The sequence below is a fragment of the Alexandromys fortis genome, unplaced genomic scaffold, assembly GCF_014885135.2.
Source record: "Alexandromys fortis isolate MF-2015 unplaced genomic scaffold, M_Fortis_MF-2015_v1.1 scaffold_176, whole genome shotgun sequence".
Lineage (NCBI taxonomy): Eukaryota > Metazoa > Chordata > Mammalia > Rodentia > Cricetidae > Alexandromys > Alexandromys fortis.
Window position 1 is genome coordinate 268,339 of NW_026068070.1, and position 20,813 is coordinate 289,151.

General features: G+C 43.1%; 1 protein-coding gene across 2 annotated transcripts in view; it reads left to right on the plus strand.

The window, feature by feature from the left end:
* Positions 1 to 13,791: 13,791 nt before the first annotated feature.
* Positions 13,792 to 20,813, plus strand: part of Psma5 (proteasome 20S subunit alpha 5) — a 28,472-nt gene continuing 21,450 nt past the window's right edge. For both annotated transcript variants that reach the window (XM_050120940.1, XM_050120939.1), the window contains exons 1-2: positions 13,792 to 13,958; positions 17,165 to 17,231. In XM_050120940.1, the coding sequence (XP_049976897.1) occupies positions 13,930 to 13,958; positions 17,165 to 17,231 (96 nt within the window). In that variant the 5' untranslated portion in view covers positions 13,792 to 13,929. The remainder of the gene's footprint in view (positions 13,959 to 17,164; positions 17,232 to 20,813) is intronic.

The following is a 20,813-nucleotide window of genomic DNA, read 5'->3' on the forward strand; positions in this document are numbered from 1 at the left end:
GCATCACCAGAGGAGGAAATATCCCTCTGTGAGCCAGGAAACGGCACCATGGTAGAAGCTGGAGCGTGTTCCAGGACAGAGGCAAGAAACACAAATGATCCAAGCCTTGGGCACTCCTGGTAGAATAGAGGGAGGCCGTGGTGGGCGGTGTGATTGGAAATGGTTTGCAGGCGGTGGAAAGAGGTTATTTTGTCTATAATGCAGAGACAGGGTCCCTCACAAAATGGTTTTATGTAGAGCATAGATATAATGAGACATCAACCAGAATGCTATCACACTGTGGTAGTGGGAGTTGGGGGGGGGGGAAGTAGAATATCAAAGTAGTCCAAGCAAGTGATCATAATTGAATTGAGGTGAAGATTGTGATAACAACTATTTTGAATGCTAAACTAAGCAGACCTTGGCTGATGTGCAGCTCAATTCTAGGAGTCAAATCATACATCCAATAAGTAAATGCACTTATGAGATAATGCCTGCATTATTATAAACTTGGAAAAACAGAGCGGAACGTGCTGAGATGCAAGGCAGGAGGCTCGTGAGTTCAAAGCCAGACTGGGCTACATAACAACACCTTGTCTCAACAAAACAAAATATACAGAGCAAAGTAAAAGAATTAGCAAATGGAATGGATATTTTAGATAGACTGGTTCCCCAAAAGGTGGCATTTCAGCAGAAAGCGGGGTGAGGTGAGGGAATGAGCCATGTGCACCTCCTTCTGTCAGTGCAAATCCAGAGGCAGCAGAGAGCCTGCCCTGTGGCTCAGAAACAATGAAGCGATGGTAACCGAAGCCCTGAGAAAAGAAAGCGAGACTTGGAGGAGAGAGGGTCACAGCATAGCAAGAGCCTGGGGCACCAGGGCCCTGATGTCATGGGAAGAACTTTGAAGTGCGTCTGGTTAGTTTTGTTTGTTTGCTTTTTTTTTTTTTTTTTTTAACTGATATAGTCTTGGATCATCTAAGAAGAGTGAACTTCAACTGAGAAAACAGTAACGAATGATGTAGGAGAGCCCACACCAAGCACAGTGACATGCCCGTTGCAGGCAGTCCTGGGTGGAAAGAAAGGAGGCTGAGCACACCGTGGAGAACAAGCCAGGAGGCAGCATTGCTTCTGCTTTAGTTCTTGTTTGACTTCCCTATGTGACAGACTACAACTATGAGCTGAAACAAAGCCTTTCCTCCCCAGGTTGCTTTCGGCCTTGATGTCTTATCACAGGAACCCGAGACAAAGTAAGATGCGAATCATGAGAAAATTTTCAACAGAGGAATGACACCTCCTTATGTACTGCAGACTGTATTGGATGCCAGCACTCAGGAGGCAGAGGCCGGCGGATATCTGTTTGAGCTCAGCCTGGTTCAAGCTAGTACCAGGACAGACTCCAACGCCACAGAGAAATCCTGTCTCAAAACAAACAAACAAACAAACCAAAAAGTCAAGCTTCAGGTTCAGTGAGATGTTGTCTAAAAAAAAAAAAAAAGTGGAGAGAAATCGAAGACAATCTGGCTTTACACACACCTACACACCCACCTTCGCACATGTGTGCACACACACACATTTTTAAAAATAAGGAATCTAATTAAAAGATGATGATGACTCGGGTGAGACTCATGATCAAGGTCGTGTGAATTCATGAATCAGATTTGAAGTAGAAGGCAGGGCTGGTAAGATGTACTAAAGGAGTCAATGAAGATATCATGAAAATGAAAGAATTGGTAGTTCCCCAAAATTTCAGGACTGAGTAACGAAATGAACGGCAAAACCATTACTGTATTATATCTCTCACTGCTATGATGTAATGCCCAACAAAATCAGCCTAAGAGAGGAAGTATTTAGATTAGTTAGATTAATTGAAAAGCAACATCTCCTTTCCAGATTTTGAATGTCCATACCACAAGACATATTGTTGTCCATTCTGTCCCTCCTCCAGCCTGGAGAGCCTCCCCTTTCCTGGGTGTCATCCCCATCTGTCGGACTACTGCATACATAGCTCTATTAGCACTTGCTTCACTGCTTTATGGATCTGCTTCTCCAAACAACACCCAAGTTCCTCCTCCCACTCCCCCCTCAGAAGACCCCTGTTATTCACCACTGTAACCAAAGTGTTAACACTACGCCCTGACATAGATGTGTCAATAAATGGTGCAAGGGATGGGGGATGGGACGCCACAGATAGAGTAAAATGTAAACATTAGAAAGTGTGAACACTCTTTTATGCCTTTCTAAAAGCGGTGTATACATTGGAAAGAATTCATCGGTGAAGCCATCTGGAGCTTTCTTTGTAGGGTGGTTTAAATTATGAATTCAGCTCCTTTAGAATATAAAATTTTCTGTTTATTCTGGTGTCAGTCCTGATAAGTTTTGTTTTGTAATACATTTCCAATTTTATGTGACTTGTCAAATTGGCACAGAATTGTATATAGTATCCTCTTACATTTTAATGTATATAGGACCTATAGTGATGTCACTTTGTTTATTGCTAATATTAGTAATTTTCTCATTTTTTTTCTCAACTAGTCTTGACAGTATATTCATATTCCTCACCACCTTAGAAGATTATTAAGTTTTGTTTCATCGGGTTTTCTCTCACATATTTAATGAATAAATATAACGTTTATGTGTTTTTGTTTCATTGGTTTCTGATTTTCTTTTATTTTAAAATTTTCGTTTAGCATTATCACTGTGTGTGTTTGTGTGTGGGCACATGCTACGGGGCATGTGTGGAAGTCAGAGAACAACCCTGGGAGCTGGTTCTCTTTTTCCACCACAGTTATTGACAGATGATGCTTCCAGGGTAGGGAGAGTCAGTTTTCTCTAAGGGTGTGGCCTCTGGTAGGTGGACCGTGCTCCAATAGATACACTCACACCTGTGAGTATATAAGTACCACAGATTGGATTACATGGCTTATTAAAAGAAACAAAAAAAGACATGAGATTGAGAGAGTGGGGAAAAGGGGGCGGGTGTTAGTGGACCTGGGAGGAGTTGGAGGAATAGTAGGGGCGAATTATGATCAAAATACATTTCAGGAAAGTCCCAAAGAAATAATAAAATAATACACTAAAATTAAAAAATTGCTATTACTTTCTTCAAATACCCCCCTGAGATCTAAATCTTAATGTGTAGTTCCTAACCAAATCAGAACAATAGTTGGGTCCTAAGTCTTGCAGGAATGAGCCTGCTTTAGTAAGCTCATGATAAGTCCTTGGCTAGGAATAACTCAGTAAGAAGCGTGGTCTCAGGTGCAAGCACACTGATGGATTCTGAAAGTCAGCAGCCAGGTTAACCAATCACCTGTGACCCCGCAATAGATGATGTGGATGGATTATTTTCATAGGCGGCACAGTCACTGCCCACAGATCTACTCCCTCAGGCAGGTTCTGAAAAGTCTTTCCAAGTTCCCATACATTTATTTTCCTAAAGGAAACTTCTAGAGCAAAGTTAGTGGTATTAACTATAACAGTTGATCTCAGACGACACAGCTGGTAGTGTTTTTCTCTCCTCCATGACCGACTCTAACTCCCTAACCCTTAGCACCACCTTGGCAGGTCTCGGTGAACTATGGGACAGCTCAGCTCTTCTCTGGTCGTATTTGTTCCATGTGCTCGAGCAGTTACAATAGGCCGTAAGAATAATAGGGGACACCTAAACGTATCACCTGGGCTTTAAGCTGGTCTGTGTCCTCTGTCGTGACAGTGACACCTCTTCTTACTAACTGGACACTTGACTTCAGGAGTCTAGAGTGCCCTGGAGCAGTCACTGCCTGTAGATCAACTGGACACTTGCTGTGTTTGCTCATTAAAGTGTAGTTCCGTTGAGGACTAGCTCAGCCAAGCCCAGATTTGGGATATTAGAAATAGTGGGGCTCTGGAAGGAAAGGTAACTGGGGCTGTTCCAGTGTCCAGTCCTTGGTTAGTGAGCGTGTCTCCTTTTCTCACTTGGGTCATAATACACATTCCACATCCTGATTCTCCTTCAGCGTTGCTTTTGAACTTCACTCTCGCAACAAGAAAATCACTCTAGCTCCCTGCAAGGCGAGACTCTTCCTTGCATGGTATGGCATGGCCAGTGGATTCCATGGGGCTACTCTTGCACCTCAGCTCCTTTATCCTAAAACACTCCTTCACAGTGTTCTCTGCTTGTGGGTTAGGAATACCATATGCTCCCTGATGGTGGGAGTTATGGTAACAGTCCTACCTGAAGATTTGTGAGTAGGAAAAGAAAACCAATACCCAGAAGAGGTGATACCCACTGTGAAAAAGGACCTCTGTCCCCTCCAGAATAAAGGCAATCCAATGTAGTCAACCTGCAACTAATATTACTATATTACTCAAGTGTTTTCCTTGAGTAATAGTGCTATATTAGAGCCCAGAGTTGGTCTCCAATTTTTACTAAGTCTTCATTACTGTAACAAATGCCTGAGAAAGAAAGGTTAACCCAAAAGTCAGCCATCTTAAATGTTAAGTGAAGCATCCATTAATCTTCTTAGAGCCTCTTTCCTTTGTTTTTGTACCTAGTCCTTGTTCCTCAAGAGGGAAAGGGAGAGGGATGGAAATTGAGAAAATAATTGCCTCACGTGACTATGAAGACTGACAAATCCTCAGATCTGTAGTCAACAAGATGGAGACCCAGGAGAAGTGATGTGTAATTGATTCCAGTCTAAATGAACAAGAACCAGGAGGGCCAGTGGCTTAAGTCTGAGTCTGAAGGCTGGAAATCCTGAGAACTAGGAAGACCTCATGCAGCTAGCTTTCTTGTTTTTGGATGGCCAGCCCCCAAATACTGACACAAAGACTTAATATTAATATGAAAACTTGGCCTTTAGGCTTTCCCCCCACCAGCTCTTATAGCCCCAATTAACCTGCCATGGAGCTCGGTTACTTCTCCTCTGCATCTTATGTTCGACTAGCTCCGCATCTCGTTGGCGTCTCTGCAGTACCTTGATTCTATCCCTGAGTTTCTCTCTGCCTGGAAGTCCTACCTATTCTCTCCTGTCTAGCTATTGGCCATTCAGCTCTTTATTTAACCAATCACAAGGTGCTTTACGCAGAGACTCAACTTTATGGTGTACGAAAGGATTATCCCACAAGTTGGTGTTTCAGGTCACGCCTAAAGGCCTGAAAAGACAGGCCTTAAGCGGCCAGGAAGCCCCTCCCTCTTATCAATCTTTTTGTTCTATTCAGGGTTTCCGCAGATGGGCTGAGGCTCACCGCAGAGGAAAGGCAAACTGCTTTACCGAGTCTGCCAACTCAATGCTATCTTACTCAGAAACACCCTCACAGACTCACCTAGAACAGTCTCTAATCAAAGAACCTGGGAACTCAATAGCTCAGTCAAATTAACACAAAAGTAGGCACCACAAGCTCCCGTGTGCATCTTTTCTCACCCCTGATACTTTCAATAGAAAGCTCTACTGGAAATTACGGCCAGAGTGGGGGAGACGTCTCTAACAAACACCAGGATCACTTGGACATGTCCACTGCTTCTCTTGCCAGATCTTGCTGGTCTTTATGGTAATTGGACCGCATAGGATCTGGTGCCTGATTAGCACCATCTGCCTCCATTATATGGACAGTGGAGTGATATCATTCCCACAATTATGAATGAGTCCCAGCTCTGTCAGGGACTCTCCAGTTGACAGCCCCATTCAGCAGAGACCTTAGTGATACTGTTGCCCCTATGACCTGGGCATTTTTGGTGGCCTAGGTAAGGGTGTTCCTTTTGAACTCCTCTATGAAACAATGACCTGATCTCATATAAAGTACTGATCTGTGTACAGCAAATTTTCCTACATTGCTGTTTATTCCTCTGCGAGGTATTAGGGCAACTCAAAAACACCTCTACTTTGCTCAGCATTGACCATGATTTCTCCAGGCTTCTAGGACGACCCAGCAGAGACTTTCAGTCCCTGGTCCTTGCTAGGGTATTAAACCCTCTGTCTGAAGAAGTGCCCCTGAGTCAGCGACTCTTGTCTAGTTTTATATACCAGCCTCTTTGATCAGGCAACCTCAAAACTAAATGATATTAGAATAGTCCTTTGTTTTCTGCACGTTAGTTAACTCATTTAGCTCTGTGATATAAAATCTCCTTTATCAGGTCCCAGCTGGGCTTTGCTTGGAGTAAAATCTGGAAGCCAGGAGAGGAGGGAGAGACAACTGTGTTTTTTTTTTTTTGGGGAGAGCCACTCTGTAGTCCTTATTACGCTATTGTAGAGAGGTAGACAATCTCTGCCACCTTAGAAAGTACACAAGACCTGCAGTGCAAGTGTCCTTAAGGATGCCCACCTAGATGTCCCACCCATTGCTTCGGTGTCTCGTTTTTTTCAAATAAGGGTCTAACTCTGTAGCTCTGTGACTGCCAAGTCCCAAGTCTGTGGCTCATCTTTGTCAGTTCTTCAGTTACAAGGATACAATCTCTTGGTAAGCTACTAAAGAGAGCCTCAGTCTTTCAAACGTGGTCATTCACCGAAGGAGACTCTGGCTTTTCCATTATCCGTCTTTGGAGTCTGGTTAGCAGCAACCAGACAGCTATGCTGTCCTTATAAGTATTATCTTCCAGTGGATTTGAAATTCCTGAATTTATGCTTGCAAGGGCTTTCCCTCTGCTAGTCTGTCTCAGGTCAACAATGGTAAAGCCTTTAGCAAGTGGGTTGCCACCTCGTGCGGGAACCACTCATCTTCCTACTACTTAGCATGGTATCCTCTTCGGCGAGCAGGAGTGAAAGGCATTAAACGTTTGTGTTTTCCTGGATCTCTTCTACCATTGGTGTTAAGTCTGGGTGCACCAATGAGCAAATAGCAAATTGGAATCTGACATGTGTGCTGATTTCCAAAAGCTGCCAGAACAAAAGAGTACAGGGTAGGGGGCTGGGACAACAGAAATTTGTTGTGGAGGCTAGGTGTTCAAGGTCAAGGTGATGATGGGTTTGGTTTCTTCTGAGGTTTGCAGATAGCCATCTTCTCGGTGTATGCTCCCACAGCCATTCTCCTCTGTGAGCATTTCTTCCTGGTGATCTGAGTGTGTCCAATTCCCTCTCTTTGTAAGGACGTCAGTCAGAGTGTGGAGGGGCCACCCTAACTGGCTTCTTGGAAGCCCATTTTAAAAGCCTTATCTATATCCAAATATAGTCTCATTCTGAGTTATTGAGGGCTGGGGTTAAATTTTGAGAACTCAGTTCAGTTCGCAAGTTCTAAGACATACATATTGAGAGAAATATCTGTACAAGATAAAAGGGAAGAGAACAGAAAATGCAAGAGGCTGCAGCCTATGATCCAAGCCTGACTCCTATGATGGGCAGAGCAAAGCCCTGGGCAGCATGAACATTGGTTACTTGTCCTCAATCAGCAGCCTCAAAAGCATGGAGCCCCCGGTGTTGAAGAGTTCTCCCGCTATGCTCAGTCATCAGCCAGGACTGCCAACTACTATTTCTGGAGACACTTCTGAGAATCAAAGCTAGATAAAACTCCCAATATCCTTGCATTAAAAGGGGTTATTTTTAAATATTCCTACAAAATGATTGAGGTTAAAAAAATCTCATATAAGGAAGCAGCCAAATCTAAAATGTCTTTTTATGTAAATAACAAATTGTAGCTGCTAGAGATAAATGTGGACAGATGGATTTGCAGAACATAATATTTAAGAAGAGCAAAGAGACTTCAATTGATTTGCAATCACTTTAAAAAATTCCCCACATATTTCCTGCATTTTGCCCAGGAATGTCTAACATCAAGAAATCCCGTTATTAACAAAGAACTCTATTTCTCTAATATTTATTGAGCAATCAGCTTCAGAAACTATTTACTTCCTGTGGAAAGACAAGGTTTCTAGACCATACTTGGAAAAGTAACATGCTTTATTGTAACACAGTTTAGATCTTGTGCTATATCCATAAAATAATTATGACAACATTCAGTTAAGGAGCCCCTTTCCTTTCTTTGGAAAAATGTCCAAAAAAGTACCAGAATGTTTAAGAACTCTCATTCTGCGGATGAACATGGAACTTTAATGTCTAGACGGCATTTCTCCATGAAGCAACAGCATTCTCAGCTGGCAGTATTCCATTTACAAAGGATGTATCTAATGTCCTAGTTAGGTTTCTCTTGTTGTGTTAAAACTCCATGACCAAAAGCAACCTGGGGAGAAAAGGGTTTATTTCATGAGGGGAAACCAGAGTAGGAACTCAAGGCAGGAAGCCAGAGGCAGGAGCTGAAGCAGGTCATGGTGGAAAGCTGCGTATTGGCTTGCTCAGCTTGCTTTTTTATATACCTTGACACTTGACCAGGGATAGATAGCACTGTTCATAGTGGGCCGGGCCCTTCGGCATCAATCACTAGTCAAAAAGTGCTCCCCAGAAATGGATGCATTTTCTCAGTTCAGTTTTCCTCTTCCCAGACAGTCCTAGCTTCGGTCAAGTTGACAAAAGGCTAGCCAGGACACTGACAAACTTCTGTTTGCTTTATTTAGAAAACACTCTAAAAATTAAAAGTGACACTATGAACTACTGTACTTTCTCAGTTTACTTCAGTCAGGGCTGGGCATGTAGCTCGGTGATAGAGGACATGCTTAGGCACGGTCCTGGGTCTGATACCAGCATCGTCAAAACTGGCACAACAAAAGCCTTCTATTTCTCCAAGACACACATTAATCTCTGTGTGATTAGAATGCTTATTAGCTCTTGTTTTTGTTTTTTTCCCCTCTCTCAATGTATCAATCTAGAGTCTCTGTGGCATCCTGGGTAGTATAGGCAGTATTGATCCTCAAAAGACTCACATTTCAATCACTTTCCTTTTTTAACTTTAAACTGCACATAAGATGGAATTTACCTGCCTAACAATTATTAAATGCATGTGTCAGTGGCATTCAGAACATTCAGAACAGAACATGTTATTGGATTGCCATCACCACTGACTATCTCTAGAACTTTTCTTCTAGAAAAAACTTTGTGCCTATTAAATTATGACTCTCCATGTCTGCCTCCCTATTCTTGGGAACCACTGTCCCTTCTGTGACCTGACTATTCTAGGTACCTCATAGAGAGAATCGTATATTTGGCTTTTTGGGTCCTGCTTACCTGCTTAGCACTTCTTTTTTCTTACCTCTCCCCAAGTCTCTGTACAGTGCTGGGGATCAAACTCTGGGGCATTATGCATGCTAGGGAAGTGCTCAACCAATGAACTATACCCCAGCCTTGCCAAAAACACCCAAGTTGTAGCAAATATCAGTTTCATTTCTTTTTTAAAAAAAAGTCTATTCAAATTTATTTTATAAAATTATTCTAATTTATTTATAAGTTATAAATTTATTTTAAAATTTACTTTATTTATTGGTGTGAAGATGTCAGATCCCCTGTAACTGGAGTTACAGATAGTTATGAGCTGCTATGTGGGTACTAGGAATTGAACCTGTGTCCTCTGGAAGAGCAGCCAGTGCTCTTAACCACTGAACCATCTCTCCAGCCCCAGAGTTTCATTTATTTTAAAGACTAAGTATATATGCACATGTTATCATCAACTAATTATAGATAATTCTTGTTTGACTTTTGATACCGAGTCTCATGATACAGTTCTGATTTGTCTAGAACTCACTTTGTAGAGCAGGCTGGCCTTGAACTAGTAGTGTGTCTTCCTTCCTCTGCCTTCCTAGTGATGGGATTACAGATGACTACCCACACCAGTCTTAAAAAAAAAAAAAAAAGACAGAAACCACCAGGATTTTAAGTTACCTGTAAAAGGCAGTCTCTCTATCTTCCCACTCTCTGCCCAGGTGTGTTGAAATAAGAGCGGCGGGGCTGCGTCCCCAACACCCCGGCCGCTTGGCTAGCTCATGCCCGAAATAACAACACACAAACTGTATTCATTTGAGAACTGCTTGGCCCCTGAACTCTAGCCCTTACAGGCTAATTCTCGCACCTGGACTAGCCCATTTCTAATGATGTGTGTAAGCACCCCAAGGTGCGCTTACCGGGAAGAGTCTAGCCTCCGTCCATCATGGTGTCTCTGCTCCAGAGTGCAGAGCTGTCAGGTCTCTCCGGGAGCAGAGCAGAGTCTGACCTCACTTCCTCTTCCGCCCAGCATCCTATCCTGTTTATTCCGCCCACCTATCTTTTAACCTATCAGGACCAGCAGTTTCTTTATTGCTCAGCCAATGAAATCAACAGATTGATATATGACACTCCCACATCACAGGTGTCCATTCTCCGCTTTGGTTAAAACCATGCAAAGTTTGAGGTGTTCTTCCTGGTTCAGTTTCAGAAACATTCCCCATCCCCTTTTACTGTGTGTCTTTATCAAAAGTTATTGAAACAGTAATACACTTTCTGGAAGCTATTTGAAAGTAAACATTTTGCAGGGTGTGGTGGCGTACATCTTTGATCCCAGCATTTGAGAGGCAGAGGCAGGTGGATCTCTGAGTTCGAGGCCACCTCAATCTACAGAGTGAGTTCCAGGGCAGCCAGGGTTACACAGAGAAATCCTGTCTCAAAACAAAACAACAAAAAATAAATAAATGAAGGAAGGAAGGCAATAAAAATTTCTAGCTTACATGTAGTCAGAAAGTCTTGCAAGTTGGGTAATTATAGGCTTTTAAAAAAGAATCCAAAGTAGGGATTCTTCCTAATGGCTTCTCTGGGGGCAGAGGTGTGTGCAGTCCAGTGCATCTGAACCAGTGCTGGGTGCTTCAGGCTGCCTGGCTTGTTGCTGAGAAAGGTTGGTAGGTTTCGGTATTTTATTTTAATTTAAATTATATTTTATTTACTTTGCCTATGTGTGGACAAAAATGCCATGGCATGTAGTCTCATTGTGTAGTGATAAGGCACTCTGACCAAAGCAGCTTGGGAAGGAAAGAGTTTTCTGTCTTACCCTTCAGGTCACAGTCTACCACTGAGAGAAGCCAGCACAGGACCACAAGGCTAAGGAAGCTGGGGCTGCCTGCATGAATTAGCAACCAGACAACATTCTACAGACATGCCTACAGGCCAGTCTGATGTAGGCAATCCTTCAGTGGAGGTTGTGTCAAGTAGTGGACAAAAAGTGACCAGGCGGTGTGTGTGGCCAGCAGAGGAAAATGTGCAGGACTCGGTTGTCTCCCTCAACCATGTGGGTCCTGGGGCTCAAACTCAGATTGTCAGAATTGGTGGTTGGCGCCTTTTACCACTAGCCTATTTTCTTCATCTCCAAGGTGGTAGGTTTTAGCCTATAAGAAAGTAAGGGTGAGGGCTGGAGAGATGGCTCAGAGGTTAAGAACTCAGGTACTGAGTTCAACTCCCAGCAACCACACGTGGCTCACAACCACCTAGAATGAGATCTGGCGCCCTCTTCTGGCCTGCATGGGTACAGGCAGCCAGAACACTATATATAATAAACCGTTTTTTAAAAAGAAAGAACAAAAACCTAACTTCTGCATGGTTAAGGTTATGTTGCCAGGCATTTCTTGGATTTTTACACATTCCACCACCCCATACAAGTTTCAGACCTGATGATCCAGGGCTCGGGACCTGGGATTCAGACTGATCATTCCTTTTTCTGTTACTGACGAGGAATCTTTTAGTCGGCCTTCTTCTGGCTCCTTTATTATTTTCCTGGGGTGTGTGAAGAGGAGACAGACACCTGGCTTAACTGCCAATGAAAGTGACTATTCACAGGTAAGACGTTCCGTGAAGTGTTACAGTAAGAGATGATGTGACTATGTGTGTGTGAGCACACGCAGCTCAACAGTTAAGAGCATCCGACATCCGCTTTTTCCTCCATCGCTTCCCACTTTAGTTTTGAGACACTCAGTATCTCACTGAGGTTGAGGGAAAATCCGCTTTCCTTTTTACCCACAATTGACTACCTGTGGATCCCCTGTATTGCTGGTATATGTGCACAAGCAAATTGCTCTAGAGCGGTGCATTCTGGGAGACAGACATTCATCACTGCACTGAGTATTAGGAGAGGCTGCAAGTGCCTTTCATCCCCACGTATTCACTATAGTAAGAGTATTTCTTTTTTTCTTTTTTCTTTTTGGTTGTTTTTGAAACAGGGCTTCTCTGTGTAGCCCTGGTTTTCCTGGAACTCTCACTCTGCAGACCAGGCTGGCCTTGAACTCAGAGATATACCTGCCTCTGCCTCTCGAGTGCTGGGATTAAAGGGACCATCACACTCAGCCCAAAATGATGTGTGTGTGTGTGTGTGTGTGTGTGAGAGAGAGAGAGAGAGAGAGAGAGAGAGAGAGAGAGGAGAGAGAGGTTTAGGTGCCAGCAGTGGATCCCCTAGAGCTGGAATAAAAAGTGGTTTATGAGAAGACAAGGAGGCTGAGAACTGAACTTGGGTCTTCTGAAAGAGTACGTGGTGCTGTTTTTTTTTTTTAAATAATTTTTAAAAATTTTGTTTAACTTTATTTTATGTGCATTGGTGTGAAGGTGTCAGATTCCCTAGGACTGGAGTTACAGACAGTTGTTAGGTGTCATGTGGGTGCTGGGAATATGAACTTGGGTCCTCTGGAAGAGCAGCTAGTGTTCTTAACCACTGAGCCATCTCTCCAGCCCACACATGGTGCTCTTAACTGCTGAGCCGTCTCTCCAGCCACCGGAATGTTTTAATATATGTATAATATCATGATTAAGTTAAGCTAACATTCACTACCCCCTACCATTTTTGGTAGTTATCAAAACTGATCTTAGAAAATTTCAGGTATAAGATATAAACTTGTCACCTTGCTGTACAACATATCTCCACTAGGTATTAATCTTAGCTGAAACTTTGCACTCTGACCACTCCTTCCCCAACCCACATCGAGGACGCCCCCCCACTCCCAAGATGGGTTCAAACCAGGGGTTTATGCATGCTAAGCAAGTACTCTGCCACCGAGTTACATTCCTAGAGAGCCAGGACTTCTTAGTCGCCTATCTTTCTTTGATACATAATTCATTTACAATGTTTCTAAAAAAAGCTCTCAAGTTGCTTTTCTACCCTCAGGAAAAGGAAACGAGTTGAGCGCTAGTGGCGCACGCTTTTAATCCCAGCACTCTGGAGGCAGAGGCAGGGAAATCTCTATGAGTTCGAGGCCAGCCTAGTCTAAAAGAGTTCCTGGACAGGCTCCAAAGTTACAGAGAAACCCTATGTCGAAAAAGAAAAGAAAAGAAAAGAAAAGAAAAGAAAAAAGAAGCATAATACGACAAGAAGGTACTCATTCTTCATGAAAAAGCAGTGACTAACCTAAATCTCGGGTCTTGAGTTCTGAATCTTTGGATCTGAAACTTGGGATAGCTAGGGTGTGGTGGGATGTGTGCGAATCCAAGGAGAACCTGGCAAAATAACCTTACCCATGCAAGAATTTGAAAAACTTTCATGCAGACCAGAACCTATCAACTTTTTAAACTTTTTTCAACAACAAGCCAGGCTGGCAGAAGCGCCAGGCGCGCGGGTGCAGACTCCGTACGGAGGCACACACACCTCTCAGCTCAAGTCAAAGTCCTCAGCAAAGCCGGTTCCGGTTGCCACAGAGCCGGGAAGACCGCGAGGAGCTGGGTCTGCGCGCGTGAGGAGGAAGAGCTGGCGGGACTTCCGTCACGATCCCGCCAACCCACTATCAATCCGAGCCTCGCAGCTGCCCATCTGGAGCCGGGCTCACCTCGGAGAGGTTCACTCTCACCACTTGCCTCGAGTCCCAGCGCCCTTAGCAACCACCGGAGATGGAAAGCGGAAGGGCGCCTTGGTCCCGCCCTCCCTGTGTTAACTCAGGTCCGTCGAGGAAGCGCGTCGGTCAAATCACCGCGGCGAGAATCTCGACCAGCCAATAGAAGGGAGGCCGGGGAGGCGGGCCATAAAGGTCGCGTACGCACGCGCAGACGGGAGCAGGCTCCTTGGTGCTGTGGCGGTGTGGTTGACTAGGGTGCTACTTGGAGTCGTGTGGCCCTTGAAAACCCCGCGTACCCACCGCTGCCTCCTCTGGTCCTCGCCATGTTCCTCACTCGGTCCGAGTACGACAGGTTCGTCCGGCGGGAAGCAGCAGGGTCTAGAGTTGGGTGGGCGGGCCCGGGGCCCGGGCCGCGGCCTGGGTTCTGCAGTGTCATGGGGCGCTCCGGGAACCCAAGTCTGGCGGGACCCGGGGAATCTGGTTCCCGAGGCGTCAGGCGGGGTTCCCCAGGCTGGACTGGAGCGGTTCCGGCGCCCTTGTCCTACCGCTGAGTCACCGCTAGTCCCGGCTCCCTGAGGAAGCGAGAATGGGGTTTGTGCTTGGGGCAGGCGGTGGGGAGGGATCCGACCTTTAACCTGGATAAGGTTAGGGGGTCACCAGCTCTGCGTTCATCTTTTCAAGATAAATAGCACTGCTTTTTTTTTTTTTCACAATGTGAAATGTGCTGTTTGAATAAAAAGCCACCAGCCACTGTTGAGTGAGTTTGTTGGGAGACATGCCGTGCTGTACGTTTTTGTCTTTAAAAAAGCGCGAAGGCAGTTTCAGCTGTGCCGGATAAGTTGCCTGCCGTCTGGTTGTGTAGGAACTGAAATGTACAGTGATTCTCAGAAGAGCTGTACTGTGCTGGTCCCTTTTGACCAACACCAAAGAAACAAGTTGAAAGCACGATATTTTAGTGTTCCGTTGAAGGCCAAATATCTTGTGAAGTTAAAGGTGTGCGATTGTGTTTATTAAAAAAAAAAAACCTTTCAGGCGTTAGAAATGCTAACTAATGCTGCTGTAACTGCTGTGGACGTTTTAACTTTCAGTTTCTGTTTTGATTAGTTCTGCAAGCTATATTAAGTTCCTTTAAAAGTTAGGGAAAGCAGACATCTTGGTTTCGCGTTGCCTGTGAAATTCCTGGCAAGTATATACTGATCCTGTCAAAATTGTAGCAGCTGGAGTGGCCTTTTTTATCCTTTCGCTGACCCATAGAAGATAGATGTGAAGTTTTAAAACTGTTTCCTGCTGTCAAGCAAAATCGTTGTTAACTCTTGGCTTCCAGAGTATTGAAGAGAATCATCTTTAGGTGGTAAAATTTTGAGAAAATTGTGGTCCTTATCTGACAGATTTTATTACTAAGTTTTGTTTGTTGTTCATTTCTTTCTATGTATTAGTTGTTCTGTGGGATTTATTTCCTTTGTGTTTGTTCAAGACTGTGTAAGTAGAGACCTTTAGCAGGTGATGTCAGGCTTTTGCTTGGTACAAGGCCCTCACTCTTCAGGATGCTGGTTTTACAGCAGTGAGCAAAAATCAAGACCCTTACCCGCCTGTGTTCAAGAGTAACTGGAGTATGAGCCAGAAAGCGGCACTGAAGGAATCGCAGTCCGCAATAGAAGTTCTGATGAGAGGCTGCAGTCATGGTTAGGGCATAAGAAGCTGATAATTCAAACGGGTCCTGAGAAAGTAGAATTTTCGTTCATCACGACGGCGAGAGTCAACAGCATTGTTGGGTGGTAAAGAATGAGCAGAGGAGCCAGTGGAAAGGCGTACTGAGTATTTGAAAAAGTCCGGCTGATAGCCACATGTGTACTGTGCATATTGTGGCTAGTAGGGGATGTGGGAAGGAAAACTGGGATGGCGCTAGATACTGATGGGTTTAATAGAATGTAAGGATTGGAGTCTCTATAGGCAACTGTGTGCTAATTAATTTCCTCTTTTTTAAAAAAAATTATTAAAAAATTGGGGGGTCGTTCATGTACCATGGACATGTCTGGTGTCCTTTGAGGCCAGAAGAGGGGTTGGATCTCCTGGAACTGGAGTAACAGATAGTTTTTAGCCACTGTGTCAGTGCTGGGAATCAAACTCTTCATCTTAACTCCTGAGCCATCTCTCCAGCTCCCTTTTTTGGTCTTTTGTTGTTGTTACTTTTCAAAGACAAGGTATCATTTATAGCCCAAGGTGACCAAAGCTAACTGACCATCCCAGGCTGACCTCAGTGTTCTGAGTTCTGGGTTATATTCTTGAGCCCCTGTGTCTGGCTTTAATGTTTTCTTTAAGGAGTTGCCTCATCACTATTGTTTTTATAAGATTAATTGGTCGGATTAGAAGAACAAGTCAGCACCAGTTCGGAGGCTATGACAATGGTTAGGTTAAAGGTAACAAGGACATTGAGATGGAAATGCTGCTACCCTGGAGGAGTCCATTGTGAACTTAGGACAGCGTCTAGTAGGGGAAAGAAGAGGGTAGGGAGTAGGAAGTCACGTCGTTTAGAACATTCGATCTTAGATCTTTTGACCCCAGATTTTCTTTCAGTGATTGACTGTTTTTTAGAACCTTGAACTTCCTTCTGAATGACTTTAGTGATATTGATTGAGGAACTGGGTAGTGAGATTCTTTTCACTCATTTAGTGAGAATTCTCAGAGATAGTATAATAGAATAGTTGAAAGCTTGGTCTCTGTAAGATTTCTTGAACTCTGATTCCAGTTCTGCTTTTCCTGCTAAGCAACTATGAGCAATTTATTCCCCCCCCCACACACAATTCTTTTGAAGAACGTCTTGTTTAAAATTTGAAAACACTGTGCTCTATGCATACTGTTGAAGTTTAGAATTCATAAACTAAGCATTACAGTCTATATGCATTCATTCAAAAACATTTTAAATGGTGATTGTGTGCTGAAAGCATCTACAGCTAATGGTATGTTTGTCTCTTTTCCTCAGGAATCACCAACACACTGGTGCAAACAAGAGGGCAGCGTATTTTAGAGTAGTCTAGCATGGGATGGGCATGAATAGTGTGGAAGCTAGAGAGATTTTAGTAACATATGGATCTTAGTCTCTTAATACAATAATGCTGTTTCATACAAATAGGTAGATAAATATTCTTAACTGACTTACAAAAAAAAGCAACAACATCAAATGCACATAACAGGAAAAAAGAAAAGAAAAAAATGACATTTTCTTGGAAATGGTGTGATAGCCTTGGGGGATGCATTTATCAAAGGAATTGGTAGGTTGGCTCAGAATTCATCCAGGTTGATTCAGGTCATGTGCTTTCATTCGATCAGTTTGGTTAAGATTTTGGTTAGGCTTAGGAGTAGGGGAGAGGTGTTCCCTGTATAGATCTGAGTATCTTGAAAACAGCAAAAGATTGAAAAGCTTGCTGTGGGCAGAGTGACTGGCAACTTGTATATCTCATAGTCATCTGCGCTAGTTGTCAAGGAACTTGATGCCAATGTCTATATTGTCTGTATACTTCTGACAGGTTCTAATACCATTGTTTGCTTGCTTGATTACAGGGGTGTGAATACTTTTTCTCCAGAAGGAAGATTGTTTCAAGTGGAATATGCCATTGAGGCTATCAAGGTACAGTAGCAAACAGCCCTCACACATTGCTAGAAGGACGTTTGTGATAAGTGTGTTTCAGCTGTTCTTTTAGAGACTATTCTTAGCATTCCTTTGACCAACTACATTTTGATAAGAATTTTAATACTATTTCTGAGATCCATTTTGAGATTTTTTTTTTTTGAACAGATAACTGCTTCATAATTGTTTGAGTTTTGTCTTCAGTGAAAATGGAGGGGCATGTTTTTGTTTCAAATCTTGACTTTAAAGAAGAGTGTAGAAGTCCAGAGTTAGCTCCTGTATTTGTATGTGTGTGTGAGCATTCATGTCCAGACCAAGGTTGACACTGGTGTCCTCAGTTGCTTTCCACCTTATTTTTGATACAGGGCGTCTCAGTGAACCTGGAGCTCTCTGATATGACTGACTAGCTAGACCAACAACAAATTCAGATTTTCTGTCTCTACCTTCCAGTGTTAAGATTACAGGGTGTGCTTCTGACCTTCCAGTGCTAGGATTACAGGGTGTGCTTCTGACCTTCCAGTGCTAGGATTACAGGGTGTGCTTCTGCACTGGTTCTGGGAAGACTCAGGTCTTCATGCATGACTGACAAACTGCCAGCTAAGTCATCTCTTCAGGCCCTTTTTATATTTCTTTTTGTTGTTGTTTGTTTGTTTTTGAGCAAATAATATAACTGATCCCCTCTGCAATTTTGTTGGTAAAATTGTAAATTTTTAGTAGATACTGAGGACTAAAAGGAGGTGTGTCCTGTAATCTAGAAACAAAATCAGATATGAAGGGCTGAGAGTACAGCTTGGTTGGTAGAGTGCTTGCTTTGCATGCGATCTCTAGACAGACAGATAGATACACACACACACACACACACACACACACACACACACAAAACCATTCACTTACACTCACACATACCCCAAACATGGAGTTTATGCTAGCATTCTAAACATTAGAAGGCTGCCTAAATATACCTGAAGTTAGAACTACATATGTTAAATTATGAATAATTGAAATAGCTTTTCATTTGGTAGATAGTTAAGAAGCCTGACAGAAAGCCAGGGTTGTAAGAAGCATATATCTGTAATCTTTGAAGTATTGAAAAGGAATGCTTAGAAGAAAGAAAGAATAAGATATCTGGGTCCCAAACTAGAAATTTTGATTTTGGTTTCGGGGGTTGGCTTCGCACAGGAGGACCTTCTAACGAGGACTGGGAGCCATGTAGGTAGTTTACTCTCTTAAGCACATGCCTGTGTCATCTGTCTCCAGTGTCTGTCTAGTCACCTCTGTTTATAATGCTTTCTCACAAACCTCATTGCCCCAAGTCGGACATGGTGTAAGGAGGGAACTGAGTCCCTCGAGTTGTCCTTCTACTTCCACAGTTCCCTCGCACACACATATATTTACCCACAAACATAGACAAATGAATATGGTTAAAAACATTTTTAAGAGATAACTCATTTTGTTGGGAAAGTTCTTATTAGCTCAGAAGTCCAGTCTTCTGGAGTTTCCTTCTGTGGGACTTAGTTGCTTTTGAAGCACTTAAGTTGTTTACAGCTGTTCCATGGAGTGACTCCCCACATGACTGGAGAGCTGCTGGGTCTCTCAGTTACTTATAGAAGGAAGATGCTGTGTAGTTGTGTAAGAATCTGGAAAGGCAGGAAAGAGTGACTAGGTGAAGTTTTAGAAGTGAAATGGAAACATTGTAGATAAAGAACTAGAAAAAAGAGACCTGCAAGTAATTCCTGATCTTTGCTCTGATTGAAAGTGCTTTAGTAGGAAGTGCTAAACTGTCAGATTTCAAGCTGTAGTATTGATTTGAGCTTCAATTTAGACAAAGGTTCTGCTTAAAACTGTCCTGCTTTAGAAGACCTTTAGGACTAGTAAGTTTTAGATTCTCTGGAGATAATGAGATAGGATTTGAGCTCTGTAATCTTAGTTGGGCTAGATAGCAATGTAGCCCATAATAGTAAGATGAACCATTATGAAAATTCAGATGCTTTGGAGCTTAATTAATTTGCCTTTTGCTTTGATGTCTTGTGAGATGCCAGTGAGAAGGCTTGACTAGCTTGAGAAGACCTAGAGAGTGAGACTGTGGAGATGGCTCACTCAAGATGTTTGCCATGTAAGCTCGAGGAGCTGAGTCTGGATCCACAGCACCCCCATACGTAGCCACGGTAATGGTGCCTGTCTGTGATCCCAGCACTGGGGAGACAGAAGCAGATGGATCCCCAGAGTTTGCTGGTAGCTGTCCTAGCTGAATCAGTGAGGTACCAGTTCAGTGCATGGACCCTGTGTTAAAAACTAAGGTGGAAAACAATGGAAGAAGATGCCCAGCATCGACCTCTGACCTCCACATGCACATCGGTATGTGTGTAACACCCTTTGCACATGCACATCTAGACAGTGACTAATAGTTCTGGCTAGGAGTGATCATTTGGAATACCTTGTAAATAATGAAACAGATAGAACTAGCATTGGCAGGGCATGCACCTTTAGAATGGGTTCTCAGACCTGTGGTAATATCAAGTTACTATCTTAGGTGTCTGACACTGGTTGCATTACTGTTATGTTCAGGGAATAGCACACAAGATGTAGTTCAGATGTGCCTTGTCTCCTACCTTTCCTCAGTCTGCAAAGGTGGCTAGGAGGAGAACTTTAAGCATTAGAGTATACAGATATTAAAAAATCTTGGATTTTGATACCCTGTGTGTTCATGTGTTTACATAGTCTGGCACGTATGAAATTAGAGGACAACTTCCAGGAGTTGGTTCTCCTTTGGTCAGGAAATTCAGGAGCTGAGCTCAGGTTGTCAGGCTTTGTGTCAGGTCTTTACCTGCTGAGTCATCTTGCTGGCCTTGATATATTTTATAAAATAACCTCAGAAATATTGGCCTCTTGTTATTATGATTATTATTATTAGAAAATTGAAATCCAAATTAAGTAGACTGATAACGTGTTTTGTGTTGTGAAGCCAGTTTTCTATATGATTGAACTGAATAACTACTTTGTGGGGCCTTCTCTACCTGTTAGACGCCAATGGCACTTACCTGCGAAATGCTCTAGATTTGTTGAATTTGGTAGGGGCAAGAGAGCCCCATTTGAGAGTTGCTTTACTAGGAAAAATTAAAAGTGGATGTGAATTTGGTTCTGTTTTGTGCAGTGAGTAGCTGTAGCTGTGGTGCTGTGGTAGAGTGGCCGGGGTGTGACGCCGTGGTAGGGTGCTTGCCTGGCCAATGAGAGGTCCGAGGTTCAGTCTGTGCCCAAATTTAAAAATTATGGCAATTAGGGAACACATAAGTCTTATGTATAATTTTCTAGGCAGTGGTTTTGTATTTATTATTGTTACTATTTTAATTTTTAGGGCACGCACCAGTATAGTTTTAGAGTCAAAGTTAAAATGGCTCTATAAATTGTGTTAAAAAGAAACGGGCCCTAAGGTTCATACCATCTGTTTTCAGTTTCCTAGAGCAGTACTTTAAACTTTATTTTTAGATTTATTTTATTTTTTATGTGTTTGGGTGGTTTTACTTGCATGTATTTATACCATGTGTATGTAGTGCCTTCAGAGGCCAGAAGAAGACACCAGAACCC